The 14,037-nt window shown below is 38.6% G+C and overlaps 1 protein-coding gene across 4 annotated transcripts in view; it reads left to right on the top strand.

Annotated features, from left to right (window-relative positions):
- The window catches only part of AFF2 (ALF transcription elongation factor 2), a 587,559-nt gene that overhangs the window by 389,607 nt on the left and 183,915 nt on the right, over positions 1-14,037 (top strand). For 3 of the 4 annotated variants that reach the window (XM_062183803.1, XM_062183802.1, XM_062183805.1), the window contains one exon: positions 1,683-1,769. The exons of the other annotated variant lie outside the window; for it this stretch is intronic. In XM_062183803.1, coding sequence (XP_062039787.1) covers positions 1,683-1,769 — 87 coding nt within the window. The remainder of the gene's footprint in view (positions 1-1,682; positions 1,770-14,037) is intronic. 4 annotated transcript variants of the gene reach the window in all.

The raw sequence follows: 14,037 nt of genomic DNA, 5'->3' as shown, positions 1-14,037 counted from the left end.
TTAACTAGTTTAAAGACACAAGCTAATTAGAATTACACTTTAAATTGCTGTCAGGTAGAGTTAATTTGGGACTAGTTTTGATGGCTGCATTAGTAGTTGTTATGAATATTATCAACTGAATACAAATGTTCAACTCAAAAACACTTGGAAATAGTCTATCTTTTAAGCAGGTTAAATATCCCCTCTAAATTCTGTGTGCATTTTTAATGTACTTGCCACCTCCCTTTTAAATAGTTCTGGGTAAATTTCAATCTGTGGCAGTGCTTCTCTGTATAATACTTACAAATTCTGCTTCCCCAGTGCCACTGTGAGTGAATCTGTGAAGTATCTCCTTGCATTAGAACTCTTCAGACATCAAAGACTCTTTGAACTGGGTAATTAAAAAGGAAAAAAAAAACACATATTTTAGTGCTACCTGAGAGTTCTTATTAATATTACCTTTGAAATGACTAATTATGTTACCCATAAAGATTGTAAAATAGTATTATATAGCTTATGCATTAAAAAGCATTCTCATAAACTTTGATCCCCTCCTCCCCTCCCTAAACTCCTCCTTTATTTCCATCATTACATTGATTTTTATGTTTAATGTTTATATAAGAAAATGTTTGATGAATCCAGCACATGCTGACTCCCTCCTGCTTCACAAAATTTATCATTTTTCTGTTGCTGGTATTTTGAGCATGTGATTTAATTATCTTTGCTCTTAGGGTAAAACATGTTGGCCACATGCCCTAAGACTAGAGCAAGATTTGAATAGCACCTCTATTCAAACAGAGTGTTTGAAAGAGCTGAGAAGGTTACCCTGCTGATAACAGAGGGTGGGAGCCTTAGGGGCTTTTCCTATTTGAAAATTTGAACTCACAAATACACTATGTGTGTGACTGGATGGAATCAAGCTACCAATCTCATAATAACCTGCTCTATGAATGAGACAGAGATTTCTTCAGCTGTCTCATCTTTGCATGGAAAAATCAACAGCATGCACAAAATCCTGTCACTAACTGTTAGGGTGCATCAAGAGAAGATGAGTATCTGTGTAACCAGAATGGAGGTGATGACAGTGCTGTACTCCCTAGAACAGGCAGATCATACCTGGAGCAGAATCCCATAAGTTAGAGAAGCCCCAGGCAATCAGGAGTCCCTCCTGGGAGCTCCAAAAATAGTGACGGAAGGCAGAACTGGAGCATTAGAAAAAAAGTGGAAGAGTCGCACTAAATGAATGAACAAGCTGAGAATGTCTCAGCCTGGAGAAAAGACAACAGCAGCAGATAGGATTGCTATCTTCAAGTGGTTGGGGCTTGTCATGTGAAAGAAGGAGGAGATGCATTCTGTGCTTTTGTGAAGTGTGATCCATAGGTAGAAGCTCCTGACAGATGTTTAATTTCCACCTGGGAAGAAGAGTCTGAGCCAGCTGTCTCAGTATGAGACAGGTTGCTTCAAACAGTAGTGAGCTCCCTGTCACTGGCAATATGCAAACAGATGTCAAATGAGCTTTTGCATTGCAGATGGACTTCAAGCACCAACGTGGGGTAGGGGGTTATACTGAATTACCTTAACGTCCTGTCCTCAATATTAAAAAGATACATTAAATAAATTTTATGAACAGTCTACTATGTTTAATGCTAATAAGGGCTTTTTTAAGTGCTCAGAAATAAAGTTGCTTTGTTTTTCTTCATCAGGAGATGACCCATTCCTGGCCCACTCCTCTTACTGCCATGCACACTCCTGGAAACTCTGAGCAACATGCATTTTCCATCCCAGGACAGGTCAGTTCTCTTCCTTCATCCATTTTCTTTTACCTTATTTTAATTAGACCAATCTGATTGGATCCATAGTGATAAAAATGGCATTGGTCTCCTAGTACTATAAAATCTAGATTCCATCTTGCCCCTCAGGATAGTAATATAGATATAATTTTTATTAAAAAAGATTCTTTAAGACAATCTATACAAAATATTTACATGCATATCTTACTACCTGAGCATTACCATTGTCCAAATAATAGCCCCCAGAGTTGATGAACCAGAGTGGTGGCTCACCCCTTAAGACCAAAGAGCAAACGCAACAATAGTGTCCATGATTTTTCTAATTTAAAAAATCCACGCTTTTCCTTCTAATGGATAAATTTTACTTTCTATATATTACCTTCTAGTCCTTGCTCACAAGTGGACAGATCTTTATAAGCTGCCTTATCACAACAGAACTTTCTCCTCTACAGTTCTATTATCACAAATTTATAATGTTTTCTTCACTTGTTCCAAATAAGAATTTATCACCACCAGCTTTTCTAAATGCCTAAGTAGACATGATATTCTAATACCACATGTTAAAAGACAGAAAATGCCTTCCTTCCCATCTTCCTTTCCTTTCTACCATTAATTAAGAAACCATTTACCACGGGGATGAAGGGATGAAGAAAAGTCCTCTACATGTTATCAGATAAACTACCAAGCAATGTAGATGGTATTTTCATAGACAATACAAAGCTCAGAAAAGTATCTAACACTCCCCCAGGGAGTTGAGCATGTGCTCACCATGGAGGTAGCAACATTTAGACGATGATTAGGATTCTGACAGGTGGAAAAAGGTTCAAGAGAAGACCATCCCATACAGAAGACCAGCATGAGCAAAGTCATGGAGAGATGAGGGATCATGGTGTGTTCTATACTGGTATGAGATCCCAAGTGTCTGGATCACAGCTTTTCTGGTGGGCAATGGAGAGAGATGAATTCTGAGCGAGTAAGCACATCACCATTAATGGCTTTGAATGCTACCCCCAAGGTGTTTGGAGTTTTGTAAAAGGAGAAACACCCAACTAGATTATTTAGGTTTCAAAGTCATGATTTTGACAATAATACTACTTGTAAACTATATTTCATGATCCCCTGTCACCTTTGAAATGAGAGCTAAGTGAGTAATGACTCTCACTGTCCCAGTCTGTGGGTGTATCTTTGCTTCCTGTATGCTCACTTTCTTTTGGCTGCCCTGTGCTTGATATCCTTATCACCAGCATCTCCAGCAAAGGGGGCAACCCATCATTTTTTCCCAGGCTTTAAATCCAACAATCCAACACTTCCATGGCAATTGTATTTATTTCAGCTGGATTCTCCCATTTGGTAGATAAGTTGCACAAGTCACAATTTTCACAATTACAAGTGTGTAAAATAGAACTGGTTGTTTAAATGGGCTCTTATAGTACATACACAGCCTGGAATAGGACACAATTTGCATTTTCTGCAAATTACTGTGCTGCCAGTCGCAAGATAAAGGTAGAAATCAATTGGATAAAACGGCGGCGAAGCCAGTATGGGTATACACCCACCCTTGATCCCTGCCAAATTGTTGGTTTGAAAGAAAAGTACATTTTAAATAACAATAAAGACATCAGCAACACATAGCAGAAGGCTTCCAAAGGTTCATGGAAAAATTTAGTTAAAAAGGAATATGAGTTTTCCATGAACTTTTTCACATATCCTCATATAATACTATGATATGCTTCACCTGATTCTAAGCATTTAACATACAGCAAATAATCCAGTCCTCACTATAGCCCCAAAAGATTGGTAATTTTATTATGCATAGTTTACAGAGGAAGAAACTGAGGTACATGATAGGTAAGTAATGTGTTCAGAATTGCCCAGTTAATAAGTGAAGGAACCAGTATTTAGGTTCAGGTGTTATGATGCCAGAAGCCTGGGGCTTCTGCCCCAGTTCAAATTTCATCTTCCAAAACATAGCTGTCTTCAGGAAGTATAGATAACTGGGTTAATTGCCTCTTTGAGTGCTTGCACCAGACCTAGGTGACACCTGCCTCTCTGAAAGTATCAGTTTCCTACATCTAGAGCAATGTGGTAAGCAGGGGAACAGTGCTGGTTGAAGAATTGCAATCTAGGCTCCTTTTCATCTTAGCTCTGCAACTTGCTGGCTGTGTGGTCCTGCTCCATTTCCACTGAGCCTCAGTTTCCTCATCTGGACCGGGGTGGTATGTGTCTGTTGGTGTGAATGTCTGAGGACTATATAATCTCAATGGAATTTTCACATCAAATGTTCTATGATTCTGTAAAATGTATACATAAAAGAAAATACAGTTGAAAAATTCTCAGCTCAAATTCACTTACCAACCCCAAATTGAAAAATGCCATGTTTTCTCATAGAGAATGGAAACTCTTACAAGGAAGGAAGTACATAGTCAGCAGAATTTATTGAGTAACACTGTCCTTAAGGGAAGTTTAATAAAGATACCACAGGGACCGCTGCTATGGCACAGCGGGTTAAACCAGGCCTGCAGCACCTGCATCCCATATGGTCATTAGTTTGCATTGAGGCTGCTCCATTTCTGTTTCAGCTCCTAGCTAGTGCACCTGGGAGGGGAGCGAAGGGTGGCCTAGGTCCTTGAGCCCCTGCACCCACATGGAGAGACCCAGAGGAGGCTCCTGGCTCCTGGCTTCAGATCAGATCAGCTGCAGCCATTGCGGCCATTTGGGGAGTGAACCAGTGGATGGAAGACCTTTCTCTCTCTCTGCCTCTGCCACTCTGTAACTCTGCCTTTCAAATAAATAAAAAATAAATATTTAAAAACAAAAACAAAGACAAAAACACCCCAGATGAAAAATATCCTCTAGAACAGAAGTTCTCAAATTATGGCCCATATATTCTTACTTTTTTTTTCAGTGCTTAAAATTTTCTAAAGTGCTGCAACAAGCAAAGAAATATTGCACACACACACACTCTGGAATATTATTCAGCCATAAAAAGACACCCTGTCATTTTTTGTAATATGGGTGGAACTTTAAGACGTTAAGTGAAATAAAGACAAATAGGGGTTGGTGCTGTGTCGCAGTGGGTTAATCCTCCGCCTGTGGTGCCGGCATCCCATATGGGCGCCAGTTCTAGTCCCGGCTGCCCCTCTTCCAATCCAGCTCTTTGCTATGGCCTGGGAAAGCAGTAGAAGACAGCCCAAGTGCTTGGGCCCCTGCACCCACATTGGAGACCAGGAAGAAGCACCTGGTTCCTGGCTTCGGATCAGTACAGCTCCAGCCGTTGTGGCCATTTGGGAAGTGAACCAACAGAAGGAAGACCTTTCTCTCTGTCTCTCCCTCTCACTGTCTGTAACTCTACCTCTCAAATAAATAAATACATAAATAAAATCTTTAAAAAAAAGGAAAGAAAGAAAGACAAATAAACATGTTCTCAAATGAGGAAACTAAAAAAAAAAATTGTTTTCATACAAATGAAGAGTAGGATAGTATCCACTAAAGGCTTGAGAGATTAAGGGGAAGGGGGGACTGAGGAAGATCAGATGATAATGGACCAAAATAGAAAAAGAAGAGTAAGTTCCAGTCTTCTACACCATGGTAGGGGACTATAATTTACAGAAAAAAAGTTATTATATGTTTTATAAATAACTAGGAGTAGTCATTTGGCATATTAATTAAGACAATCCTTGGGATGTCCATATTCCATTTCAGAGTGCCTGGATTGGATTCCTGGCTACATTCCCAATTACAGCTTCCTGCTGATGGGTACTCTGTGAGGCAGCAGCTAGACAGCACAAGTATTTGGGCCCCTGCTGCCTATGTGGGAGACCCAGATTGAGTTCCTGACTTAGGCTTGGCCTAATCCTTGCTGTTGTGACCATCTGGAGAGTAAACCAGCAGTCAGGAGACGCCTGTCTCGTTCTGCCTCTGTGTCTTTATGTCTTTCTATCGTTAAAATAAGTAAAATAAATGAGCATTTAAAAAAAGAACTGGAAGAGAGAAGTTTGATGGTTCCCATCACAAAGACATGATAAATGTTAGAGATAGAAATGCTAATTATCTGGATTTGATCATTACACATTATATACATGACTTGAATTATTACACTGTACTTCATAAATATGTATTGTTACATGTCATTAAAATATAAAAACAAAAATTCAAAAGAAAAATAATATTATTATAAATGAATGTGAATCTAGAATTCATATTTCAGTTTTACATGCATTCAATTATGTACTGTCCATGATTTCTTTAACAGAGGAGAATAAAGTCACTATGACAGAGATGGTATGTCTCCCAAAGCCTCAATTATTTACTATCTGGCCCTTTGCAGAAAAAGTTAGCCAATGCCTACTCTAGAATATAGATCACATAGAGTTTCTGATTATGAGATTATCATCAAGGCTCTTACCTTAAAATAGTCTCATGCAAGTTTGTGCTAGCAATTTTGCATCATTCTATCTTGTTGTAAAAATTACATATATGACATGTCCATGAAAAATGTACATGATCAAAATCAGGTACTTTTAAAATTTTGCACAATGTTCATTAACAATTACTGCATGAATGATGCAAATTATTTCCCCTACCAGGCTATTTCCATTTGGAGTTGGGTATGTATATTAAGTGAATTTGGTAGCATACAAAGATGTTTCATTTGTTTGGGTTTCTGAATTGAAAAATGTCTTATCTAGTTTAAAATTAATAATTGTATCAAGAATACATCAAATCGGTTACATAAATTTAAATTTAATGAGTAACAAAATCCTGCAGTTTGCTTCACCTGCCACTGTCCTCATATCCTGAAACAACTGCTTATTTAGGTCTAAAGTATAAAATACTTGGTTGAAGATTAAAAATTCAGGTTTTCAGAACTAATGGAAGGACTATATGTCTCTCTTTCTACTCAGATATTTTATGTGATTGACTTTGGAACTTATCATTTGATTTCCTAAGGGTATATAAGCCTAAACACGCCCCAAACCTTTGTAATGAAATTCCTTACAAAACCAGATAGGAATATTGTTATATACTTAATTGATACAAAAGGTTCACAACTCATTTAATTGGCACTTGGATAAATGTAATGTTTTGTATAATTGAAATTCTTGGATAATTGAATGTTATCTCTCCATAAGCAGTATGTAATAGAATTGATTGTGAAATATAATTAATGTTTTCCTTCTTTTAAAGATTACACTGAACATGTTTTAGTCTGTCTTGATTATTTATATATTATTGTAAGAATCTGTATTAGGCTGGTGCCGTAGCTCAACAGGCTAATCCTCCGCCTTGTGGCGCCGGCACACAGGGTTCTAGTCCTGGTCGGGGTTCCGGATTCTGTCCCAGTTGCCCCTCTTCCAGGCCAGCTCTCTGCTGTGGCCCGGGAGTGCAGAGGAGGATGGCCCAAGTACTTGGGCCCTGCACCCCATGGGAGACCAGGAGAAGCACCTGGCTCCTGCCATCGGATCAGCGCGGTGCACTGGCTGCAGCACGCCAGCCGCGGTGGCCATTGGAGGGTGAACCAACGGCAAAGGAAGACCTTTCTCTCTGTCTCTCTCTCTCTCACTGTCCACTCTGCCTGTCTAAAAAAAAAGAATCTGTATTGTGCAAAGATAATTCAAATATTTGTGGAAATTTTCAATTAAAAATAAATTTATTTTGGTGCAAAAATTTGAAATTTGCATTTTCTTTTCATAATACCCATTACCCATGACCTGTTTGAAGACCACTCATATGCATGGATATAAAAAAATTGACACCAAAATAAACATATCTTTGAATTCTGTTTAATATGAACTTATTGAAATACCCACAAACTGAATTATATTATTATACTATGCTGTAATTATGCCTTTGGGGAATATAAAGACAGAAATTCTTGCCTCTCTATGAAATGGACATAGACTCTTGTGTTTTTTAAACTACTGACTTTGTTGTGTCATTTTTCCATGAATCTTGCAATATGGGTTTTCATAACTTAATGTTACAAATGATTGTGCCACCAGAAGTATTTCCCCTTCCTTGCCATCTGTGATTTGCTAAAGGGTGCAAATCAAATGGTTAAGCTCTTTAGAGTCTTGTCAAAAAGCATCTCTCTATCAGCAAGAGAACAGAAGGCTTTGAGCAGCAAACTGGATGGGCTTTGTGACAGCTCTCTAGCTCAGAGGACTTTCTTGCTTCTTGTTGAGTTTATATAGTTTTCTTGTGTGGTGATCTTGCCAGAAGACAAATCTGTTGGCCAATAGAATCATGCTAAATAGATCAGAAAGTTCATTTTTCATTCAAATACAGAGTTACAGTTCTTGCTTTTTTTTAGATAAATTATATTGTGATCTTGTTTTTGTTATGTAAGGTGGCAAGATTAGGTTTAATGAATTGATTACTGGCAACAGTGATTGTTATAACAAATTCTTTTATTTCGTTGGATTGATTGTGTCTTTGGTTTTGGAATGCTTGCTTTGCAGTCCATACTACATCTCTCTTCCATCTGCATTGTATTTTGTGTGCCCTGAACATCAATGTAGTGTTTTGCCTTTGAATTATGTCAGGATCCACAAAGATGGGCCCCACTGCTAGCAAGCCTGATATCTGCACATTTGGAGTTCTCAAACCAGTGAAATGAATTGTATGAAGTTTGACTTTCAGATCAAATTTACATTTTTAGGGGCCAGAGCCGTGGCTCACTTGGTTAATCCTCCGCCTGCGGCGCTGCCATCCCATATGGGCTCCGGGTTCTAGTCCCGGTTGCTCCTCTTCCAGTCCAGCTCTCTGCTGTGGCCCTGGAGGGCAGTGGAGGATGGGCCAAGTGCTTGGGCCTTACACCCACATGGGAGACCAGGAAGGAGCACCAGGCTCCTGGCTTCAGATCGGTGCAGCGCCGGCCATAGCAGCCATCTGGGGAGTGAACCAACGGAAGGAAGCCCTTTCTCTCTATCTCTCTCTATAACTCTACCTGTCAAAAAAATTTAAAAAATAATTTTTAAAGATTTATTTATTTGAAAGTCAGAGTTACACAGAGAGGAGAGGCAGAGAGAGAGAGTCTTCCATCTGATGGTTCACTCCCCAATTGGCTGCAACGGCCGGAACTGCGCCAATACGAAGCCAGGAGCTTATTCTGGGTCTCCCACATGGGTTCAGGGACTCAAGGACTTGGACCATCTTCTACTGCTTTCCCAGGCCATAGTGGAGAGCTGGATCAGAAGTGGAGCAGCTGGGTCTTGAACCAGCACCCATATGGGATGCCAGCGCTTCAGGGCTGGGCTTTAAACCACTGCACCACAGTGCCAGCCCCTAAAATCAAATTTAAATCCCTTTAAAGAATTAACCCAACTAACATATTTCACATGATTTCCTTTTTTTTCTTTTGCAATTAATAAAGACACCTGAATTCATTTTTATTTTGCAGCATTTCCACTGCTTGGATAAGAACAAAATGTATATTTATGGATCAGTGATGACATAGGAATTTACCTAAGTTTTGTGATTCTACATTTTATATATATATATATATATATATATATATATAGTTTTTATTATTTAATAAATGTGAATTTACAAAGTGCAACTTTTGTATTGTTGTGGCTTTTAACTCCCCAGCCTCCCTCCCTCCATCGGCCCTCCCCTCTCCCACTCCCTCTCCCATCCTGCCCTTCATCGAGTTTCATTTTCAATTACCTTCATATACAGAAGATCAACTTAGTATATACTAAGCAAGGATTTCAACAGTCTGCCCTCACACAACCGCACAAGGTATAGGGTATCCTTCATTATTTGCTTACACTGGTCTTATTTGTAAAATCTCTTCAACACTTACCCTATCTTTTTGATCGGTTGTATACTTATACTTATCACTTTACCAAGTGCGCTGGCATTGGTACATGCCTCCTTGATAAGATTGAGTTGAAATCCCCTGGCACATTTCTAGTTCCACCATTGGAGGTAAGTCCGAGTGAGCCTGTGCCGACCTATATATCTCCTCCCTCTCTTATTCCCACTCCTATGTTTAACAGAGATCACTTTTCTGTTAATTTTAAATGCCTAAGAATGATTGTGTATTGATTACAGAGTTCAACCAGTGGTATTAAGTAGAACAAACAGAGCAACAACAACAACAAAATACTAAAAGGAATAAAATAGTAAGTTGTTCCTCAACAGTCTAGACAAGTGCTGATCATGTCATTGTCTCTCATAGTGTCCATTTTACTTCCACGGGTATCATTTTAGATGCTCGTTTAGTTGCCATCGATCAGGGAGAACATATGATATTTGTCCCTTTTGGACTGGCTTATTTCACTCAGCATGATATTTTCCAGCTTCCTCCATTTTGTTGTAAATGCCCGGATATCATTGTTTTTTACTGCTGTATAGTGTTCCACAGAGTACATATCCCATAGTTTCTTTATCCAGTCATCCGTTGATGGACATTTAGGTTGCTTCCATGTCTTAGCTATTGTGAATTGAGCTGCAACAAATATTGAGGTGCAAATGGCTCTATTTTCTCCCCTTTAATTCCATTTGGGTAAATTCCAAGGAGTGGGATGGCTGGGTCCTGTGATAGTGCTACATTCAAGTTTCTGAGGAATCTCCAAACTGTCTTCCATAGTGGATTTACCAGTTTGCATTCCCACCAACAGTGGATTAATGTCCCTTTTTCCCCACATCCTCACCAGCATCTGTTGTTGGTTGATTTCTGTATGTAAGCCAATCTAACCGGAGTGAGGTGAAACCTCATTGTGGTTTTGATCTGCATTTCCCTGATGGCTAGGCATCCTGAGCATTTTTTCATGTGTTTTTTGGCCATTTGGATTTCCTCTTTTGAAAAATGTCTGTTAAGGTCCTTGGCCCATTTTATTGGGTTGTTTTGATTCTGTGGTGTTTCTTGATCATTTTATAGATTCTAGTTGTTAATCCTTTATCTGTTGTGTAGTTTGCAAATAATGTCTCCCATTCTGTTGGTTGCCTCTTCACTTTCCTGACTGTTCCCTTTGCTGTAAAGGAACTTTTCAATTTGAGGTAATCCCATTTGTTTATTTTATCTTTGATTACCCGTGTCTCTGGGGTCTTCTCCAGGAATTCTTTGCCTATTCCAATATCTTGGAGGGTTTCCCCTATGCTCTCAATTAGTTTCATGGTGTTGTGGTGCATCTCTAGTTCTTTGATCCATGTTGAGTGGATTTTTGTATAAGGTGTAAGATAGGGGACTTACTTCATACTTCAACATGTGGACATCCAGTTTTCCCGGCACCATTTGTTGAAGAGGCTGTCCTTGTTCCAGGGGTTGGTTTTAGGTCCTTTGTCAAATATGAGTTGGTTATAGATGTTTGGATTGATCTCTGGTGTTTCTCTCCTGTTCCATTGGTCTATCCATCTGTTTTTGTACCAGTACTATGCTGTTTTGATTATAATTGCCCTGTAGTATGTCTTGAAGTCTGGAATTGTGATGCCTCCAGCTTTGTTTTTATTATAAAGGATTGCTTTAGCTATTCTCAGTCTCCTGTTTCTCCATATGAATTTCAGCATCATTTTTTCTAGGTCTTTGAAGAATGACTTTGGTATTTTGATTGGTATTGCATTAAACTTGTAAATTGCTTTTGGGAGGATGGACATTTTTGATGATATTGATTCTTCCAATCCATGAGCATGGCAAGTTTTTCCATTTTTTTGTGTCATATTCTATTTCTTTCTTTAGTGTTTTGTAATTTTCATCATAGAGGTCTTTGACATCCTTGGTTAAATTTATTCCAAGGTACTTTATTGTTTTTGTGCCTATTGTGAATGGGATTGATCTTAGAAGTTCTTCCTCGGCCATGGCAATATCTGTGTATACAAAGGCTATTGATTTCTGAGCATTGACTTTGTATCCTGCTACTTTACCAAACTCTTCTATGAGTTCCAATAGTCTCTTATAGGAATTTATTGGGTCCCCTATATATAGTATCATGTCATCTGCAAATAGGGATAGTTTAACTTCCTCCTTTCCCATTTGTATCCCTTTAATTTCTTTTTCTTGCCTGATGGCCCTGGCTAACATTTCTAGGACTATATTGAATAGCAATGGTGAGAGTGGGCATCCCTGTCTGGTGCCAGTTTTCAATGGAAATGCCTCCAACTTTTCCCCATTCAATATGATGCTGGCCATTGGTTTATCATAAATTGCCTTAATTGTGTTGAGGAATGTTCCTTCTTACCCCAATTTGCTTAGGGTTTTCATCATGAAAGGGTGTTGTATTTTGTCAAATGCTTTCTCTGCATCTATTGAGATAATCACATGATTTTTGTTTCTCAATTTGTTAATTTTTGTATTACATTGATTGGCTTTCGAATATTGAGCCATCCCTGCATACCAGGGATAAATCCCACTTGGTCTGGGTGAATGATCTTTCTGATATGCAGTTGGATTCGGTTTTTCAGAATTTTATTGAGTATATTTGTATCTATCTTCATCAGAGAGATAGGTCTGTAGTTTTCTCTCTCTGTTGTGTCTTTTCTGGGCTTAGGAATTAAGGTGATATTGGCTTCATAGAAATAATTTGGGAGGATTCCCTCCCTTTCAATTGTTTTGAATAATTTGAGAAGAACTGGGGTTAGTTGTTCTTTAAATGTCTGGTAAAGTTCAGTGGTGAAGCCATCTGGTCCTGGGCTCTTCTTTTTCAGTAGTACGTTTATTACCGATTCAATTTCTTTCGTGGTTATGGGTCTTTTTAGATTTTCTATATCTTCACAGCTCAGTTTAGGAAGGTTGCATGTGTCCAGGAATCTATCCATTTCTTCCAGGTTCCCCAATTTGTTAGCATACATCTCTTTGTAGTGGTTTCTGATGATTCTTTTTTATTTCTGTTGCATCTATTGTTACATTTCCATTACTATCTTTGATTTTACAGATTTGGGTCTTCTCTCTCCTTTTTTGGTTAGTTGGGCCAATGGTGTGTCGATTTGTTTATTGTTTCAAAGAACCAACTCCTGGTTTTGTTGATCTTTTGTATTTTTTTTTTGTTTCAATTCTATTTCTTTCTTCTCTAATCTTTAGTATTTCTTTCCTCCTGCTGGGTTTGGGCTTGACTTGCTGCTTTTTTTCTAAATCCTTGAGGTGCATGGAGAGTTCATTTGTTTGGTTCCTTTCCAGCTTCTTGATGTAGGCACCAATTGCTATAAGCTTTTCTCTTAGCACTGCTTTTGCTGTGTCCCATAGGTTTTGATAGGTTGTATTATCATTTTCATTTGTTTCTAGAAATCTTTTGATTTCTCTTTTAATTTCTTCGATGACCCACTGTTCATTCAGGGTCATGTTGTCCATTCTCCACACGTTTGCATATGGTGTAGAGATCCTTGGGTTGTTGATTTTGAGTTTCACTGTGCTATGGTCTGAGAAGCTGCATGGTATAGTTTCAATTTTTTTGAATTTGTTGAGGCTCCCTTTATGGCCTAGCATATGGTCAATCCTAGAGAACGTTCCATGTACTGGGGAGAAATACATGAACTCTGTGGCTGTGGGGTAGAAAGTTCTGAAGATATCTATTAGGTCTATTTGGTCAATAGCATCAATTAGCTCTGTTGTTTCCTTGTTGGATTTCTGTCTGGTTGATCTGTCCATTGGTGAGAGTGGGGTGTTGAAGTCCCCTGTTACTATTGTATTTGAATCTATAGCTCCCTTTAAATCCTTTAGCAATTCTTTCAAGTAGCCAGATGCCCTGTAATTAGGTGCGTATACATTTATAATAGTAATGTCTTCCTGTTGGATAGATCCTTTAATCATTATATAGTGCCCTTCTCTGTCTCTTTTAATGGTTTTTATGTTAAAGTCTATTTTGTCTGATATTAGGATGGCCACACCAGCTCTTTTTTGATTTCTGTTAGCTTGGAGTATCTTTTTTCCATCCTTTCACTTTCAGTCTGCGTGCATCTTTGCTGATAAGGTGTGTCTCCTGAAGGCAGCATATAGATGGATTCTCTTTATTGATCCAATCAGCTAGTCTGTGTCTCTTGGTAGTAGAATTAAGACCATTCGCATTCAGGGTGATTATTGTTAAGTACTGACTTTTCCCAGTCATGTTTCCTGAAATGAGCTGTTTATGTATTTTGAACTTTATTTGTAGCTTACTCTACATTTGCTTTTTTTGTAGTGAAGTTCTTGTTTTTGTATTTCTGTGTACAGCACGTCTTTGAGCAAGTGTTGTAGGGTTGGACACGTGGATACAAATTCTCTCAGTTTCTGTTTGTCTTGGAAGATCTTTATTCCCCCTTCATTCATAAATGATAGCTTTGCAGGGTATAG

This window comes from Lepus europaeus, chromosome X (assembly GCF_033115175.1).
Source record: "Lepus europaeus isolate LE1 chromosome X, mLepTim1.pri, whole genome shotgun sequence".
In the NCBI taxonomy this organism is placed as follows: domain Eukaryota; kingdom Metazoa; phylum Chordata; class Mammalia; order Lagomorpha; family Leporidae; genus Lepus; species Lepus europaeus.
The sequence above is the reverse complement of the archived record's forward strand: the minus strand, read 5'-3'. Positions and strand labels throughout refer to the sequence as shown.